The sequence below is a fragment of the Doryrhamphus excisus genome, linkage group LG9 (genome assembly GCF_037039965.1).
Source record: "Doryrhamphus excisus strain RoL-2023G ecotype Guam linkage group LG9, RoL_Dexc_Guam_v1.1, whole genome shotgun sequence".
Lineage (NCBI taxonomy): Eukaryota > Metazoa > Chordata > Actinopteri > Syngnathiformes > Syngnathidae > Doryrhamphus > Doryrhamphus excisus.
In genome coordinates this window covers 6,056,217-6,077,190 of record NC_136365.1, presented here as the reverse complement: position 1 = coordinate 6,077,190, position 20,974 = coordinate 6,056,217, and the positions used below count along the sequence as shown (strand labels likewise).

The 20,974-nt window shown below is 40.3% G+C and overlaps 1 protein-coding gene across 17 annotated transcripts in view; it reads right to left on the bottom strand.

The window, feature by feature from the left end:
* LOC131137438 (receptor-type tyrosine-protein phosphatase delta-like) overlaps nt 1–20,974 on the bottom strand; it is a 174,741-nt gene that overhangs the window by 41,684 nt on the left and 112,083 nt on the right. For 6 of the 17 annotated variants that reach the window (XM_058085433.2, XM_078793294.1, XM_078793303.1 and 3 more), the window contains exons 7-11: nt 17,550–17,695; nt 15,636–15,777; nt 6,516–6,704; nt 3,033–3,050; nt 1,349–1,459 (exon numbers count right to left, since the gene is read on the bottom strand). In XM_058085433.2, the coding sequence (XP_057941416.2) occupies nt 1,349–1,459; nt 3,033–3,050; nt 6,516–6,704; nt 15,636–15,777; nt 17,550–17,695 (606 nt within the window). Of the gene's footprint in view, nt 1–1,348; nt 1,460–3,032; nt 3,051–5,479; nt 5,489–6,515; nt 6,705–15,635; nt 15,778–17,549; nt 17,696–20,974 lie in introns of all 17 variants that reach the window. The other 11 variants (XM_078793296.1, XM_078793297.1, XM_078793302.1 and 8 more) reach the window with 2 other exon arrangements.

The window sequence follows — 20,974 nt, the reverse complement described above, 5'->3', positions numbered from 1 at the left end:
GGTGAGACGCCTGTCAGAATTTGGGGGGAGAAACACAAGTCCTAACCAGACAATGATTTGTTGTCTGTTTTTGAGGTCTAAAGGCTAAGAAGGGAGGGCAGAGAGATTAATAGCATCAGTAAAAAAACCTGAGCCCTGCCTCAACTCAAGAAACAAGAACCTTATTTTGGAAGAACCTTGGCTTGGCTGTTAGAACCAGGTTAAATGGCATAATTTTATTGATTTTGAATAGAATTCTATGTCATTTCCTGCAATTGGCTGGCGACCAGTCCAGGGTGTACCCCGCCTCTCGCCCGAAGTCAGCTGGGATAGGCTCCAGCACAGAAAATGGATAGATGGGTCATTTAATTGTTTTCACTAATAAATCCATACATAATCAACTCATTAAATCATTTTTTAAAAAATAGCCTCCTTCAATATCAACATTTTTACCTTTTTATGTTCTTTAATAATCAGCAGTAGAACATTTCAAACAGAACTTTCACTTTCACTGAACTATCTAAGAAACTATATGACACCATAAAAAATACAGGGTTGTTTTACATTAAAATAAAAAATTTATTTACAAATATAACGACCTATTTAACATTTTCACATTTGGAAATAAACAAATAAACGCTGAAACAACCAAGTGCAGTTGTCCCTCGATTCAAAGATCACTCTGTCACTCTTTTTTGATCAACAAATGTTCGCTGTTTCATGGTTGATTATGGCCTATTATTACTTAAAAAAATATTGCAGTCATTGATGAAGATTGACGAGTCATATGTGCTTTCTACACTGGTCATTAGTGTAATGCTATATGAAAGAAGTGAAAAAAGTTGTCCTTCCATTCAGTGTGGAAGTGGTTTTTGGCTTTACTTTATCCTTCTTCCCCACACAGTTTCAAATCCTTTCTTAAGTTCAGAATAAATAAATTGGAAGCTAACTAGTTAGCTCAATAGCTTGCTATGCTTAAAGTGGCGGCCCTTTCTTGTGTCCCTGTAGGGATCCTGTAGACTGTGTGTAAGTGTTGCGCAATGTGGTGTAAACATAGATAGTGGTAGTGCTATACACATGTACAGATGTACTAGGCTTTGTCCAGTCTGGAGATCTGAGTTTGAATCTCTAATGGAACATCTCTGCATAGAGTTGAGTGACCAGTCCACAATGTACCGTCCCCCACCACTCAAAGTCAGCTGTGATGGGTTCCAGCTCACACATGACCTCAATGAGGCCAAGCGGTATAGAAAATGTACGCATGGATGCACAAGTTGCATAAGTTTTTCCTCATGTGGGGATCTGTTGGGTCACTTTAAAGACTTCACACCCGAGAAGTGCCTTGAAAAAAGGTCTGCTATGTACTCACCTCGAACGTAGAGGTTTGCCGGTGTGGAATAGCGAGTCCCATCACTGTTGGTTGCAACACACTCATACTTGCCCTGGTCGGACTCTTCGCTCATCTCAATTTGTAGTGCACCTGGATGAGGAGTGGGGAAATGAAAAGACACAGAGGAAGGAGAAGAAGAGGACAAACAGAAACATTGAAGGAACAACAGTTAAACTAATATCATCTGGTAAAAAAATGTTATTATTATAAAAGACAAATGAGTTTGAATTTCAGCACAAACTGAACCCCGTTGAGAAGAGGGCTAAAAAAAAAGAGCCCATTCAACGGGGACAAATACATATCTGTCACAGCCAGCAAAAATCTGCTCAAAACAAAAGGTCAGCATCCTGATATAGAAATGAGAAGGAAACAAAAAGTCCATAAAAGGGGGATAATGTTCTTCATGCAAGACAGAAATAAATAAGCCAAGCAATCAACATGTTGAGAAATCCAGTCACAAATAGCCTTTTGAAAATTGTCTGCAAATCGAGATGCACTTACATCACTTTTCAAGGATAAGAACTTGACAAAACCATTGCCATGGCAATAATTCAATCCCAGCTTTTTCAGATCCACCAATGGGATCAGGAGTGTGATGTCATTAAACGCACACCCAGAAAGGAGGTAAAGAAATCAGCTGTCCTCCATTAAGGCCAACAGATATATTGGTAAATATATAGGTATTAAAAAAAAAAAAAGAACGACATACGCAAAGCCTTTGGAAGGGGCCGATGCTTTCTCACTCCCTGAAAATAGAAAAACTGTCAAAAACGTCAACCAGAGTTTTTTGTTTTTTAAAAGATGGTGTTGGAAGGCAAAAAAGCGCCCATTAAAAACTTTATCAAAAAAGTGGTTGTTTGGGGCTTTTTATTGGCAATGAGAGAGAAGAGAGAAAGCAATGGTTGAGGAAAAACAAAAAAATCATGAAGAAAAGTGTGTGTGTGTGTGCATGTTTGTGCGTGTATGCGAACACACTAATGTCTGAAAGTGTGTTTTCGCCATCTGGACGTTTCGGGCCGAGTGAATAACAGCTGGGAGGGAAAAACAAAACTGGGACATTTGATTGGGTAAATATAGACAAGGTAAAAAGGAAAGAGAGAGAGCGCGGGGTCAAGCTCAGGTCAAGACCACCCAAAAAAAAAAGAAAAAAAAAAGAAAAAGGGAATTCAGGTCACCAAAAAAAAAAATAAATAAATACAAAAACGTTGACAACCCAATCTAGGCAACATAAAAAACACACCATGCTTTAAATTGACCATAAAGTCAATATTAAAATCCACATGGTATTAAAATAACGGTGATCACAATATGATGATTAAGGAAGCAATGGAATTCTGGTAACCAATGGGTGGGGCTGATATGGCAAAATGAACAAATGAGCTATGAGATCATGAAAAGATGAAAAGAGGGAAGGTGATTAAAAGTCATCATATAATGAATTGCTCGCTCAATTCCAATCCACCCCTCCAACCTCCTCCTCTTGCTCCCCACTGCAGATGCGAAGCAGCAGGATGAGTGGTTACCACTACATAGTCTTGGACTGAACCCACACACTGATTCACTCATCCTGAGCCACTTCCCACATTGGTGAGACAAGTCAGGAAGCAGAGGGTTGGGATGGAATCAGGCCACTGTGTCATGTTGGTCCTCCCAGCGATCTTACCTCGTATGGGCGTGCCACCTGAGTGGGCAATGAATGCACGAGATTAAAGAGGGAGAAGAAGAAGAAAATGTTAGTGCCACAGGAGGGGAAAAGGGCAAGGGAGGGATACTGAAAGAACTGGGGGAGTAACTTGGAAAGAAGAACCAAATTAGAGATAAAAACTAAGATTAAAAAGATAAAATAACTAAGACAGAATAAGATTAAAGAGACAGATTGTGTATAGAAAGACATAGTGACAGAGCTATAAGGAGATGGTTTATTGATTGGACTTCATTGATTTGCAGCAAGAAGGAGTAAGATGTGGCTGTAGTGGGTCTCTAAGAGGCAGCCGAGGAAGTGTACTTAATGCTCAGTCTTAACCTACACTTATCCTGCATGTGGGTCACAATCAGTGCTATGCTGTGTGCCCGAAAATTCCTTGCTTAAAAAAAAGGGAACAAATCCAATCCCCAACGCTATAACACTTAAAGGCATATGATGTACCATCGGATTAAAATGTCTCTTGAGCAACCACAAGAGGTTCTGACAGCAAAGACATTTAAAACGGCCCGAAAACGTCAAGCTGAGGCATCACGGAATCCACGGAGTGCAAGCAGCGTGCACCAGGACGAGGTTATACTACAGCCAGGTTAGACAATTTATGATTGCTTTATGATAACTGCCAGTTTATGCATTATTTGTTTTAGATTTAGCCTGAACAAGCCACCGCAGCTCAAACTGATCTTGTAATACCATGTAAGGCCTCAGGAGGCAACAGTGAGTCTCCTACGCTTTCCACTGGACGCTACCTCGTCCACTCGACACAGCTTACCGTAATTCCATATTGATGTTTCTCCACTGAAAAAAGTATTTAAAAAAAAACCCACACAAGCACACATTGTGCCTTAGTCCCTTATAAAATGTGTTTATTTTCCTTACTGTTTCAAGTGGAAAGAGGTCAATAAGTCAAGGCATCAAACCCTAACCCTAACTGTTATAATGCTGTTATTTGTATTTTCATTGACAAAGGTTGTAAAGTCTACCAGTTTCATAAACAGGTAAACCTTTGGACATCTCAGTTTCCATATGACTCAGTTTTGGACGTATAACAGACTCTTGTATTTGAGTCTTTGGTACGCTAATTATTCACCCATCTTGAATCATGGAAATGGAAATCTTACTTGTCATATTACTACTTCCTGTCTTCCCAACAAGAGTTTTCAATAAAGGTAAAATTGATGTTAAAATGTATTTACACATTACACTTATCATTTATACTTATTTAGCATTTTCTCCGCATGTAAAAATGTAAATTTTTTTGTTAACATTTTTGGGTGTCTGGAACATATTCATTGGATTTACATTCTTTCCTATGAAAATTTCAAATTTTATACATTCCGTTTTTTGTCGGACATTACGGAACTAATTAATAACGATAACCAAGGTTCCACTGTACTAGTAGTACATGGTAGCATTGGATACAACAGTACTTGTATTGATTAGCAGCAAATTGTTGCTTACGTATGAAAGCAAGAACTGAATGGGAAAACTAAAAACATATTGAAAATGTTGGTGTTTCCTCTTTTTTGTTCATTTTACTGGTGGGTTACACTGTGTTGTACTGGTATGCTGTCAGCCTGTTTATATTATGATGCAGCTATAAGTATCAGGCTGACAAGAGAAAGAAACAATTACAAAAATGCGTAGTAATTGTACAACAAACTCTAGATATCCCAGAGACTGTAGATGTGCTGACAATACATAATTCTGGGAAGTGAGTGACAGGACTAACTAAGAATAGATATTTCCTGCAAACACCCTGAGAGAGAGAATGGAAAAGCAACAAAAGGTGGATTCTCTTTGTTTACATGCTGAGCTTATCTTGCGCTGGTATAGAAAAGCAGTAGTAACGAGGTTATCCGTATACAGGCTACCCTGGAAAGTCACTGTCTAGAAGTCTGAAATATAGTAGCCATTGATTTCCTTACAGTGGCTCCGCTTAAGGCCTGCCTAACAGCCATCTCGAGTTGATGACTTATTGACTGGTAACTCTAGACAGCGGAGCGGGAGGGGAAAGTAAGTGGGTGAGTGAATGACAGAGTGGGTGAGGGAAGGAATAATTAAATAAGTGAAGGAGTGGAAAAGTAAATTGGCGAGTGTGAGGAGAGCGTTATTAGAATTCCCTGGATGTGGAAAGGCTGCAGGTGCACAGGTGAAGGTGAGGCCATCTATTGCACGTCTAATATAATGTGTGTAATATGTTGAATATGAACGGAATATAAATGTATTCTATGTGTTGTATCTCATGTCTGTGTCCTGTGTGATTGTTAGTAAAAATGCATGCCATGCGTTTTAACAACGCTTCAATGTTGTAAAGGTGAGCAGCAGCAGGAAGAGCAGCAATATTAGTGAAAGGTATATAGAAGAGTGGACAGTGAGGGTGTGGACCTCGGGGCAAAAGCACTTACCAAAGGATTCTGTGGTTAAAAAGATACAAAGAGAAAAGAAACAGCATAGACATGGCATTACAATCGGTCCATTCATGATACACCTTGAAAAACACTGGAACCCCCCCCGCATCCCCAGAAACGTATTCATTAGCTACAACATTAAAAGTTATGCTTATTATGAATAAAATAAAAGCAAAATCACTTCTTAATTTTAAAGCTTAGCAATACTATCTTTGCAAATATTTTTGACATTGAATTAGTAGTAAAAAAGTGTAAGGGGGCTCTGAGCGGGGACTTTGGGTTGAGCCATAAAAAAAACAAGCATGTACAAAAGCAAAGAGGTTCTTGTCCACACAGAAGCCAGAGATTTGGGTGACCAATCACAAGAGAGGGTTTTAGGTCCAGAGTTCATCCCTGGAAGTAGCAGGAAGGGGGAGAGGGGGGACGAGGAGACTTTTTGGGGTTTTGCACACTACTGTGGCTAAACAAAAACACAATAAGAGACAACAGAGTGGACATTTTTTTTGGATCCCACAAATTGTGATTTCACGTCCACTCACAGTTTTCCAAGAAAAAAAAGGGAGAAACGTGATTTGATTTATTTGGATTAGTCACAGCAGTGAGATTACTTAGAAAAGGCAATTCCCTTTAAACACGCCACCATTACTTGGGTTTCAATCTCTTTGAATTGTGTTTAAGAAACAAAAAACACATTCAGAAATTCCAAAGCAAACCATAGTGATATATTTTTTAAGATTTTTGTCATATGTAACCTGCTGTAATGGTGATTTGCACAGGAAGGCCTCAGAGTGTTTTGGAACGAAGCGAAGAAAGTTCACTTTGAAAGGCCTAGAAGAGTTAAGAGGGATTGGCAACCATTCAAGGCAACTCATAGGAGCAGCAGCAGCACGGCCAGTAACCACGGCAAGGTTCACAAAAGCGTTGTAGAAAACAGAAATGTAAAAAGGGTTGGGAAATATCGATGCTCTTAAGGTGGAACTAAACCTGGGATTGAAGGGAGGGAGAAGAGCTGGAGGACAAGCTCATTGGTTACCTGAGCGGAGCTGCTTGATTCGGCCATTGTTACTGGATGTGTTGACTGGGAGGAAATCCTTGAACCAACTAATTTCCGGGTCAGGGTTTCCGCTAGCAGCACAGAGCATGGTGGCGGTCCTCGATCGCTCTACCACTTTCAGCTGGGGTCCCATGTCGATGGTGGGGAACCCTGAAGGCAGTTGGTCCTCTGTAAGGATTACAGGTGCAATATATGCGTCAGAACAGAGGTGCACAGTACTTTAAAAAAAAACAAAACATATTTATATAAGCCGACCACATGTATTGGGATTTAAAGAGCATTGCATCACATGCAGGATAATACAAGATCCAACGTGGATGGAGATATTTGGGCTTCATCCTTAGGGAAATTTCACACAGTTTTGTGATATCACATTGTAACGGCTACAAGCTGGTCATGATTGGATGATTCCAACATTTATTTTGACATTACATTCAGACATTTGCATCTATTTTTTTCAAGCAATATTGACTTTCATGAGCTTTTATTTATTATAATCATAATAATAATTTATTTATAATCTTGCATTACTGTACAAAAAACACACAAAAGTGACAATTTATCAAAATTAAGGACAATTGAGGTAATAATTAGTTTAGCCTACATCTTGAAAATGCTTTGGAAGACGTGTTAATGTACATGCTTGGGGCTGCATGGCACTCGAGTGGTTAGCACGCAGGCCACACAGCTAGGAGACCCGAGTTCAATTCCAAAAACATGCTTGGTTAGGTTAATTAGCGACTCCAAAATTGTCCATAGGTATACATGTGGGTGTGCCTATCCCAGCCTATCCCAGCTGTCTTGGGGCGAGAGGCAGGGTACACCCTGGACTGGTCGCCAGCCAATCACAGGGCACATATACACAAACAACCATTCACACTCACATTCATACCTATGGACAATTTGGAGTCGCCAATTAACCTAGCATGTTTTTGGAATGTGGGAGGAAACCGGAGTACCCGGAGAAAACCCACGCATGCATGGGGAGAACATGCAAACTCCACACAGAGAGGGGAATTGAACCCGGGTCTCCTAGCTGTGTGGCCTGCTAACCACTCGTCCATCGTACAGCTGCACATTAGAGAAATTTCAAGTCAATCCAAAGTCTTTTTTCACTTGAGTGGGGATATAAACTAGCATAAACTAGCAGGCTAAATAGCGGTAATATGGGACACATTCAGTAGAGCCTCAGGCACTCCACAGTCTGCACAGCTGAGACCCTCAAAAAGAATAAGCAGTTTCTTTCCCTATTCCCTTGAGTGTAGTATTGTTCCGGTTATCCAAGTACATCTTTAAAACTAAACTCAAAATGTCAAACTATCTCGTAAATTATTCTAAAAACTATTACATGGAGTTGTTTGTTTGTTTATTTATAATGAGTGTTTCCCACTCTGAGATCAATAAACAGGAGAAACATTCAAACTTTAAGAGCCTGATCTACTAATGGTTTGCGTGTATAAAAACATGTGCAAACGTGTTGTTGTTGTTTTTTTTAAATAAAGATAAAGTCTGTTGTCATCTGTGTGAATGATGGAGCAAGGCCAACTGAGGCAAAACAAAAAAAAGTTTGATATCAAGGCACACATTCCCATTTTTAGTGAGCATGTTTCTACATTTTTACTAATTAATACCACATTTACACAAATAGAAGCTTAGCAAAATCTGTTTACCGCAATTTAAAGGTGGACGCAAAGACTCAAAAAGGGAATGGAGTTATGTCAAAAATTAATTGCTATATTTCCAGATGGATAATTAAAAAATATTTATTTATGACTACACAAACACACACAGGTATCGGTATATTGTATATCAGTTCAAATGTGAAAGGTACCCATCCCACCCACTGAGACAAAGCGGCTGTAGAACTGACAAAAGAGCTCACTCCGTTCTTGCTGTTGTTCTATGGAACAAGCTAGCCAAGGTGTGGAAACCAATGCACACAATCAAGTCTTTTCCTGTTCTTTTGGAGGTGGGAGACGAGGAAAACAGACATGAATGCATAAGGCAATATATTGAGGCAATCAATTCATTCCCCTTTTGTTCATTTGCATGTATTGTGTGATTAATTCATTCATTTGTCATTGTCTCAGGCTTAGTGCCCATGAGACATTTGATTTCGTAATGAGTCAGCTTTTAAATTTGCGATCTCATGACACCCCTAGTATGTGCAGTGTTTATTAGTTTGCTTATGTAATATGCTTATTGTATTTGGGATCTTATTAGATCGGGCTCAAAGAGTTTTTTGTTTGTTTCTTTTGGCTTTTTCCTGGTTTCAGAGTCGCCACAGCAAAACTTTTGATTCGCATACTGATTTTGGCTCGAGTCCTTTATATTCCAGATGCCCTTCCTGATGAATACCAAAGATGCTTGCTTATTAGTGGAGATTTGAACCTGGGGCGTTTTGCTCCGAAATGCAATGATTTAACTATTCTCATGTCAGAAGGAGATGGAAATTCAAATGGAAATTGACCGACAATCTGAAGCAATTAAAACAAGCAAGAGGAGGAATTTTACGTTAATAATACTGATTTAGGCTGCACAACGGCGTAGTGGTTAGCACGCAGTCCTCACAGCTAGGAGACCCGAGTTCAATTCCACAGTTGGCCGTTTCTGTGTGGAGTTTGCATGTTCTCCCCGTGCATGCGTGGGTTTTCTCCGGGTACTCCGGTTTCCTCCCACATTCCAAAAACATGCTAGGTTAATTGGTGACTCCAAATTGTCCATAGGTATGAATGTGAGTGTGAATGGTTGTTTGTCTACTATATGTGCCCTGTGACTGGCTGGCCACCAGTCCAGGGTGTACCCCGCCTCTCGCCCCAAGACAGCTGGCATAGGCACACCCACATGGACACCCCCGTGACCCTCGTGAGGATCAATGAATGAATGAATGAATGAATGAATGAATGAATACTGATTTAAAGACAGTAGGTCGGCCATTCTTGTTTTGACTGAAGTGGTACTTAATAGAACAAACAAAAAAATGGCATAAATGAATAAATTAAATAAACAAAATATATATATATTTTAAACTATAAATGCATGATTGTAGACAACCACAGTGTACCCCTTGGCCATCAGCTAGTTGTTTGTATGACTGTATGCATACGTAGCATAATATTTATTCTATGACACTAAAAGTATGAAAACACATCAGTCATTATTCAAACATAATATATTTGAACCACAATATTTGAACTTTGACTTTGTTCCGGTGTTCGGACTATTATGAATCCAATGTATTCTCAGTGGGATACATTAAGTAAACATACTTAAAGGTCATCCATAATACAAAGATAGACATGGAAGGAGAGTGTGTTTTCCTGTATGTGTTTGATCTCGGAGGTATTTTCATTTTTGCCTCCACCTCCCACCTTCTTGAAAAAAAAAAAACAGAATCCCTTGTGATCCTTCTCAACCTCAGTGAGCCTCATTAATGGGAAATCCTAGCACTGCGCCTCACCAAGGAGATGCTAATTCTGGTAGTAACCCATCCAAGTGTAGCCAGCGGGTCGTGAGACAGTAGCTCTGCAAGCACATATGTGTGGCCTTTTAACAGCTCTGGTTTCAATCAATCATAACACCGACAAATGGAAACATGACATAATAAACCAAAGGGAACAAGGTGAGAAGGTGTTTGTGTGATGGCCTGCATGCACACGAAAGGTGGGTGGGCAGAGAAAAACAGCAATATTTGCAAAAAAAAAAAAAAGTGAAACTGAATAGCGGGACAAAGGAAGGAAAATAGGGCCAAAAAACAGGAGAGAAGGAGCACAAGAGAGGGAATGCGGCATAACAATCGTGATTCTCTCTGCTTTCATTATGCAAACACTTACTTCAAAGAAAGACCCTCATAGGCAGCTACAGTATAATGCATTCTATTTCATCTACCTGGGGTGGGACACTGCTCAGCTGTGAGGACGCACAGTTAAAAAAGCTGCTGCCTGACATAATTATATAGCTTGAAGGGTGCGCATTAAACACATATTTATTTCAACATAAAGGCTGTCAACAAGTGCAATACAATGAAAAATTATAGCACCTCATTTTAAACTATTTTGTTGAGATTAGTTGTTATTAGGGCTGCACGGTGGTCGTGTGGTTAGCGCGCAGACCTCACAGCTAGGAGACCGGGGTTCAATCCCACCCACGGCCATCTCTGTGTGGAGTTTGCATGTTCTCCCCGTGCATGAGTGGGTTTTCTTCGGTTTCCTCCCACATTCCAAAAACATGCTAGGTTAATTGGCGACTCTAAATTGTCCATAGGTATGAATGTGAGTGTGAATGGTTGTTTGTCTATATGTGCCCTGTGGTTGGCTGGCGACCAGTCCAGGGTGCACCCTGCCTCTCGCCCAAAGACAGCTGGGATAGGCTCCAGTACCCCCGTGAGGATAAGCGGTACAAAATGAATGAATGATAGTTGTTATTAGTTGTTATTAGTTATTAATATTGTTGTCATACTTTCAGCTGCCGTCAGGTTGAGTTACCATTATGTGTGATGTCTTTGGTTACAATCCGGCCTCAAAACAAATGTTAATATGTGTTGATGAATTGTGACTGGAATTACAAAAGACGAGCAGTGGGGATTATGTAGACATGGCTTGATAAAAAAAAACTGCTTCTCAGGCTGTTGCACGAGCAAAGAGCCTCCTAAATTTGCTTGCCGCTTTTGAGGGAGATGGAGGCGGTGCCACAGCAGACGGAAGCGTTTTTATTTGCGTTTGATGATGAGGCTAAAAGCTAGAATATACAGTAAAGTCTCGTTATATCGATATTGGTTATAACAAATTACTACTTATTACGATACTATTTTCATTTCCCGGCAAATTTCTAGTCTTTTATGATATAATTAGTTCCGTTAGTACGATACCCGGTTATTATGATAATCCGGTTACTAGGATGCCCTTTTCATCTCCCGCCAGCCAATTTGGTCTGCTTATATCGATACAAAAGCAGCTTAAATCAATCTTTGCTTAAGGATTTTAATACCAAAAAAGAACACGGCGAACGGCTGCTTTCAGTCAACTTTATTTTTCACACTTCCACCACCAGAGTGCAGCACACACACCGATTCCCGCACTTCCTGGTTCACAGGTCATGCTCAACCCGCCCCACATAGCTGGCCAAACACATGCCTGCAACAGAAGAACCAACTGACATAGCATACACACCCATTCCAACGAAGACACAAGCGTACAAATACATGTATTTAATTGTGTTGTATTCAGATATCTTTTTATCGCTTGCAATAATCACTGTTTTTCATATGTACATGCTGGCGTTCGTGGTTTCTCTCGTGTGTATAGATTCTATACAGGCATGTGTTTGGCCAGCTATGTGGGGCGGGTTGAGCATGACCTGTGAACCAGGAAGTGCGGGAATCGGTGTGTGTGCTGTGCTCTGGTGGTGGAAGTGTGAAAAATAAAGTTGACTGGAAGCAGCCGTTCGCTGTGTTCTTTTTTGGTATTGAAATCCTTAAGCAAAGATTGATTTAAGCTGCTCGACATTGTTCTATACTATAGAACAATGTCGGGTGCATTATTGCCCACTTTTAATGCAGTTCGGCACAGGATCGGATATATGGATAGTCCGGTTATATCGGCATTTTTTCCGACTCCCGAGAATATCGATATAACGAGACTTTACTGTAATTCTGATTGGAATAAACACACATTTTGTGTTTTTCCCATTGTAAAAAAAACCCAAAAATTTTTATAATAATAAAAACCCACAAAATGTTATATCTATGATTAGGTCTACATCGTCGTGAGTATTTTAATGTGATTTTTGTGGGGAAAAACACATATTGCATTTTTACGACAAACTATGAGAGAACCGTTTTGGGAACTATCATATAAAAACATGAGTCTTAATGCATGAGTGAAAGCCCAGCATTGCTGAAGCAATTGTTCAGGTATATGGTTTTGAAGAATTGCAAATAACTCTGTGGCAAACCCCACCAAAAATCACACAACTGACAATTACCATTCAGATACTATGATAAATATCTAAAAACTAAATTAGTAAACAGTGTCCACATCTTGGCTTCATTTGGATACGATAATAGATGAAGACAGTTTTGCATTAATAGTCTGAACAAATGACCTAGAAAAGGCAAAGCGAGGACATTACCACGTGTATAACACAAGCTTTTTGTCATCCATCATCGGGACAAGTGTAAAACAACACCAAAATGTTTTCAGAGTAACACCACTGCTCCTTGAGGTCAGAGCAGACACGTAACCCAACGCTCCTGTGTTGACGGAGCCTCCCACTGTTTCATTTGGACGCGCTCCCACTCCACTGCTTCCACTGTGTGCATAGGCCAGATAATTTCACAGCTCGTAGACAAAGCCGGTCTCATAGTCATGGGAACTGCCTCGCAAACTGCTGCATCTGCTTTGTAGGACATCCAAAATGAAATGTGCACACATTTGCTTGTTGGATTTGTCATCTGTAAATGTGGAAGACCGCATCACTGCATCAGAAAGCCCAAGTGTAATAAGTTCTACAGACCGTTTCTGCCGTCTGTAACTACACAGTGTGTGGGTGGACGCAATAAAATAAAGTCCCGGCGATCACATTCTCACAACGTACAAATTTCATGTTGTTCAATCTGTCTTTGACATTTTAGCACAAATACCCACGGGATTGAAAGAGCTTTAAAGATAGCTAGACTACAGAATGCACAGTAGTAGACGGACATTTCGCCACTTCCTTGCACAAATATTTGTCAAGTCACACGTGGCTGTCATATTATACAAGCAAAAATCGGATTTTCTACCGCGTATCCTCACGAGAGTCATGGCGGGTGCTGGAGCCTATCCCAGCTGTCTTCAGGAGAGAGGTGGGGTACACCCTGGACTGGTCGCCAGCCAATCACAGGGCACATATAGACAAACAACCATTCACACTCACATTCATACCTATGGACAATTTGGAGTCACCAATTAACCTAGCATGTTTTTGGAATGTGGGAGGAAACCGGAGTGAACTGAACTTGAGTACTGCGTCATCATGTCAACATTACCTTACCCGCTTGTGTATTTTCATCATAGACTTGACATTGACATGGCTGGTACCATTAAAGTCACAGTAAGAAACAATGTTTGTGGTTTGTTTGTTTTTTTGGGTTTTTTTTTTTGCGTCCAGATGATTTATTTCTGAACCTGGGGAGACAGAGTCTTCTCCATCGCTGCCCCCACCCTCTGGAACTCTTTGCCCCATTCACTCCGTGCTTGCCCTGACCTTCCCACCTTCAAAAAACAACTCAAAACCCACCTCTTTAAATCTGTTTTTAATGTCTAACTTTTTATATCTGACTGCTGTGCCCCGCCCCACTTTTACTCATGTTTTAACTAATGAATGTTGTATTTTGGTGTGTCTTCTATTCTGTTTACTTGCTTTATTCAACTTCATTCTTCTGTAAAGTGTCTTTGAGTATTTTGAAAAGCGCTATACAAATAAAATGCATTATTATTATTATTATTATTTATGAAGTGCAATTCATGTTTAAGCCACTGGAGAAACAGATCATTAAATCATGAAGGTAAGAACGCTAAGAAAAAGAATGTTACACATTGTCGTAATGTTATTTTACTGTGCAATATTAATTGTCATTACATTTTCAAAAAAGTCACAAAAAAAGGCCTTGTAATGTAAGATCTGTAACTTTTAATTAGCGGGTGGTATAGTCAATAAATAAAAAAAAACTGCGGCTATAATCATTCCTATTTCGATTACCTTTCCAACGAACGAACACAAACTTTATAAATAATACAGCAGCAGCAGCAGCTCTACATAAGGAATCCTATAGTGAGTGACTGCCCTCCACTTCATTATTATTTCAGCCTTTGCCAATCACAGCCATTACTGAAGGCCAAGATTTCAATTAGACTGCCTCTAATCCTCCATAATGAAGCCGGCTGACCTTAGCATCATATCCCTCCTGTCAGACAGTCCGTCACTGGACAGAGACACATGACTGACCAATCTGTGCTTCTGCGTATGTGTGTGTGTGTGTGTGTGTAGTCGAACTGACATTTTGGACTGACAATCTATCAGGAACTATTAGCAGCTCCCATGTGGGCTCTTATTCATCCACAGTAACAAGTGGCTCCTCGGTGGCGTCGAAAAAAGGCTAATCACCGTGTAAAGAATGCTCTAAGACCCCAGGATGAACATGTGGCTTGTGCGTAGGTACATAAGCATTAAATGCTCTGGATAAAGAGGAAGTGAGCCATTGGAGTGGGTGGTGGGGTGGGGGGTGATGGGAATAGGCTTCCATCAATAGAGGCAGGAAAATCAAATATAAAGGCGGCGTCGACACAGCAGGAGCGTATACAGATGTGCATGCACCACTGAGCACACACACACACACACATACACACACACACAGCATGTGACGATGGAGATGAACAGCACATAGGATGCAAAGAGCCATCAGATGTGAATAATTTAGAGGTTGTTGTGAGGCGGACCTAAGAGCATGTGGAGCGAGCGACAGCAAGATAGATAGAATAAGAAAAATAAGGGCAGCTCAGATGAAAAGAAAAGTACATATACTAAGTATATTGTACTTCGGAAAGACAAGAGGCTAGAAACAATCGGCTGCATTTTTCCCCCACAAGCATAGACTTTAAAGGCAGCTGGTGTGATTATCCACACTTGAGCGGCTTCACTCGCTAAGACAGTCGTGAGCTTCCAACCACCGGAGCATAATGTTCTCCTAATGGACTCCTAACACTAACATCACCATCTGCATTAATGGACTCCTGCTAACACTAACAAGAGCATGCAGCCTTTACACTTATTGACTTCTAAAGAGGGTCTCGTTTCATATTATCTACATACTGTATTGTATATAACTCTGGGAAAAACTGTTGATTTTGTTAATACTTGGGTTGTTTATATTGTTTATTTTTCTATATTGTGTATTTTGTACTGCTTAACTGACTTCTGTACTCTTGCTGCTGTGCAATGCAAATTTCCCCACTGAGGGACGAATAAAGGCATATCTTAATCTTAAGTGGTATAAAACATGGATAAATGGGTGCTTGGCGGCACGATGCCAACCTACAGTATGCATGTGATGGCACTGACCTCTTAGCACACTTAGTCTGGTGGAGGCGGTGATCTCTCCTGCCGGGTTGGAGGCATGACATTCGTAAATAGCCTCATCTCTAGGGGTCCGCAGGGGCTGGATCCTCAGCACTGAACCGGACCCGTCATCAAACTCTATTACCTGTTTTAAAGGAACAAGAAGGTTTATATGGTTGCAATGTAGATATTAATGAGGAGAACCCATTTGAGTAAAGAACTATTTGCAACAAGTGTTGACAAATGTAAAATCTCTGCTGTCATTTTTCGGTTTAGAATATGTAATAACCTTTGGTGGACTGGACTACTTAGATTAAACTACCCTTGAATATGATTGGTACATGCATGTCGGAGATCAGGATTTTGAGTTCTGAGAAGACATCAGCTGACTGAAATCCAATAAATCTAAATTCCCACAGTAGCCTCCCGATGGACAGAATAGGACAGAAGATTTATATACTGTATTAGAAATTAAAAAGTAAACATCCCTTTGTGATTCAATCACAAACAAAAAGAAGACACCCAGGAGAAAAGTAGTATTAGAGCAGAGGTCAGGTAACCTTTTTTTGGTTAAAAAATCCTTTGATTTACTTTACAAAGTATTTCGGTCAGAGCCATAGAATATTTTTAACATTAACCACAACTAAATGTGTGCATTTTTAAGCAGCGCCAACCATTTTAGAATATCAAAACATTAAAACGACTTCTAGTGTTATATGATTTTGCACCAAACTGTGAATCATTCATTCTTTTTGGCGTAGCATGACAGCTTGCTTATTTGTACTTTTTTGCATTAGTTCCAGGATGATGTTATTATTGTGTAAAGATTGTAGCTCTGTTTTGTTTTTGGCTGCTTTTCTGTTCCTTATTACACACACTTGTTATTGTTTTGGTTTATTATTCATTCATTCATTCATTTTCTACTGCTTTTTCCTCACGAGGGTCGCGGGGGTGCTGGAGCCTATCCCAGCTGTCTTCGGGCGAGAGGCGGGGTACACCCTGGACTGGTCGCCAGCCAATCACAGGGCACATATACATAGACAAACAACCATTCACACTCACATTCATACCTATGGACAATTTGGAGTCGCCAATTAACCTAGCATGTTTTTGGAATGTGGGAGGAAACCGGAATACCCGGAGAAAACCCACGCATGCACGGGGAGAACATGCAAACTCCACACAGAGATGGCCGAGGGTGGAATCGAACCCTGGTCCTCCTAGCTGTGAGGTCTGCACGCTAACTGGTTTATTATTACTTAGTATATTTATTTAGTGTACAATATCATCCTATCATAAATAAACTGAAAAATGTACACTTAATCCATGTGATCAGTGGTGTTAGTGTTGGAATCGGCAGTTTAAACCCTGATCTGCGTATCCCTACTACCAATATATGTTAAGTTCTCAGACGACCCCCTTGGCATGTTTTACCATTCAGCAAAAACACAGCAAAATATTGACAAACAACATGGCAAAAAAAATCATAAAAAAAAAAATTAAATATCACTTGGCTTCAGAGCTTTGTCACAGAAACTGTGCTTCTCTGATCTTCTCTGTCACACAAGCTGGAGCATCTCTGCATACAGAAACCCCACCCACTTCTTGTCTTTCAGGAGCTACACTAGCATAGTCCCTATGATTACCGTAATGACTCATATATCATTAGAAAGCACAGAGTATATCACTATTTTTATAGTTATATTATATTATAGGTATCTACAGTATGTATAGATGTGTAATTAAATTAAATTAAATTAAATTAAATTAAATTAAATTAAATTAAATTAAATTAAATTAAATTAAATTAAATTAAATTAAATGTCAACTCATTATTCATCATTCAATAAAATTCATTTTGTCTTTAAAAGGGGTTGTCTTGCATTGACATTTTTTTTTTGCCTGTGATTAACGTACCTCAAATCTCTGGTTGCTGACTTTTTTGCCTTTCTTATTCCACACAATCTTGGGCTGGGGCTCGCCGGTGGCCTGGCACACAAAAGACGCAACTCCGCCTTGGACTCCAGTCTGGTCTTCTGGAGTTCGGGTAAATCGTGGAGGGGCTGTAAGATAAGACATAATAAAAAGTTAGAAATGTACTCTACTGTATGTGTGTGCGTGTGTGTAACGACAGTAATTTTGATGGACAGTAAAGTCAGTCTTAAATGACAAACAAATCACATATAGAGTACATTACTACCCTGCTCTTTACACATACAATACATCCTCTAATGGATTACTGCATTTTTCTAAATGCACTTAGGCACCAAATATACTACAGATGAACTGCTGTAATCTTTCATTCGCACATCTGCAGCACTCACGTTTGAATGACTGCACTCATAAAAAGAGTGTTTGAGAGGTGAAGGCAGTTTAAATCACTCTCGATTTTGATAAAAGATGAAATGATTTGTAAAAATAAAACACAAGTTGGAAACTGGTTGATATTTCCTCCATGGATTCCTGGAGTTCATACTGTCAATGTCAATGTGTTAATGAAAAATGTGTGTTTGTGTGTGTGTGTGGTCGGCTTTGTGTCTCTGCAAGCATCTTGTTTTTTTTTTTTTTTAATGCATGTTCACATTCCACCATGTTCCTGTCTCTGCCCCTGCAGCACCAAAGAAGCTTAATATTGCTGTGCCATAAAGGATTTATGAAGACTTACTTCTGACATGACCACTAAAGCCCCCTCGTTCCAGGGACGCCAACAATATCATAACCACTGCCTCCGCGGGATTGTGACATCACGACATCAAAAAGATTCTGCACGTCAGTCACGGCACGTCATCGGCCGCTCGCCTAATGGCATTCCCGCCAAACCAGAAAATCCCTACTTAAGGGCTTAGCGCCAACTGCCCTGACAAAGGGAGAGGAATTGCTTTTTGCTGTTTAAAAGGAAGGAGGCAGAGTGGCTCAGCTTTGCACACAGCGTTGGAAGCGTGGAGGGGACAGAACAGAAGAATGACTGAGATAAAGGAAGAGATGAGACAGATGGAGGGAGAAATCAGGGAGGAGAGAGCGTCTGGACGCTAGAAGTGGGAGGTGAATGGTGGGGGGCAGGCGAGAGAAAGACCAGTCACATGATGTAGAATCAACTATGATACTTATATCCAGTTACACTTTCTCCAAACAGCAGAGTACATGGCAATAAATAGTTGTGGCAATGAAACCAAACATTACCACAAAACAGTGATTAATTCCTTAGCTACCAGTGAAACATATAAATCTTAACACACTACAAGTCAAATAAACCCAACAGCTCATTAATCCAAATCAGCGATATCGAGGGATGACTGAACTGAACCATTTGGAATTCTGGGGCAATGGAACACTGCAAAACAGTATCAAAAAACCTGTTTAATTTTGTTTCCATCTGTGTGTAAGTTAGTAGGCGACATTGGTTGATGGATCTTGGAGACTGCTCACATTTTCAACTTTTGCGGCTTCATTCCATCACGTTTTTTCAAAAATAAATCTTGCTGTTTTATGGTTTAAATCGACCAATTACAGTGCAAAAATATGCATACTTAAGCAAAAGTTGCCTATGTTGTGCCTACATCCCTTTTAAGCAAAGAAATGGCTAAATGAACAGAAATACAAATACAAGGCATTCCAAACATTCATTGAAAGACTGATATGTAGTACGCTACACTCTCCAGAACAACAGCCTTTTATTGCAGGTTTGAATGATCTCACCACAGTTACAATAATGCCAAATAAAAATCCAAAAACAAAAACAAAGGCTACTGTTTCGGGTTTACCCACTCAGGGCTGAAACTCGATTTAGAACGCCTGACATCGCTTCCTGTCCGCTTCCTTATATGGGCTGTAGGCCTTTTTCCGCCACAAACAAAACCGGGTCCCCAGAAAAAGAAGTAATGATTACGTATATTGTGTCAAGATTGTCTACACTCAGTAAACACTGACCTTCTGAGTTTGTACATAGTCAGGGGTCTCCAACCAGTAGCCCATGAGCTACCAGTATCTCCTAACCACTCTTCAAGTAGCTCAAGGGTTAATTTATTTATTTATCATCTATTGTCATTAATTTATCAACTCATATACCAACAAAATAGAAAGTGGGGTTCGGCAGTAAACTGGAAGTCCTCTGGAGCACTTGGGAGTGGGACCAAACACAGTTGGAATGGACAGTTTAGGAAATCCAATGATACAGCTGGAATAGGTGCATATTCTGGAAGATGGAGAAAGCTTTCTGTATGGCTTATCATGTGTAGCTGTTCTATTGGAGTCCACAACTCTGTACAAATTAGCATAAGTCCCCAGCAGCATTAAAACGTCATTCTGGGCTGTAAAGAAACTGCCATTTCCTATTTCTATATTAAAAATGTAAGACACATCTGAAATGAAACAACAGATTGACTTGACTCCCCCCACCAAAAATGAAAAAAAATGTTTAGCTGCAGCCCGAAGCGGTCATCCTGCGCGCAAACTGTGCATTAATTTCACAGGATGCATGAGCGAGTGAGCAAATGTGCATGTTCCCATCCGAGAGGTAGCCAACGAGAGGGAAGGGAAGGGAAAGGATGGTAGGATGAGGAGCGGGAGGGAGAATCACCCTCTTAATCCTTTTGATAATCTCTCCCCCACAAAACAAATGAAAAGTGTAAAACCAGTGGAGCCACACTAAAAGGAACGGTAGATCTTTCAATTGCTTTTTTATCTGACCCATCCATCCCTCCTCCTCCTCCTCGTCTGATCCCCTCCCTTCAAACACGGTAGCTCATGTTTGATTGTTTTAGTCTGTCCTTATATTTTGCCTCTCTTCTGTCTATACACTTTTGATTCTTTGTCACTTTAGCACATCTTCACCATTTTGCAGCTGCTCTTGTTGCTACCTCTTTCATCCTCCTCCTTGTTACTCTTTCTCCATCTCCTCCCTCCATCTCTGGGGTGTTACGTAAGTCCTCCTGTCACATTGACTGACTTAATGAGGGGAAGGGGGGATGAAACAGTATGGTCTTCTTTGGTTCCAATTCATTTTATTTTTCTCCACCCCGCTCTTTTGTCTACCATGTATTGATTTTAGCACTGTTTTCTTCCATGCTGGAGCTATCAGTGTTGGAATTTATAGCAGTGGACATAGAAGGGCGGCAGGTTTAATATTTCAATGATGTCAAATGAGTGGGTGAAACTCTAAAGAGGAAGTCAGAGGTTTGGCGGCTTCTGATCGCCTCCTCCTATCTCCTCGGTTGGACCCAAGATGGAAAGGAGCGGTGAAACTACGCAGTGAGACCGCAGCAAGAGATTTAGATGGAATTAGACAGTGCCAATCTTCCCCCTCTTGATGTGTGTATGTGTGTGGAATGGGCGGCTGGAGGGAG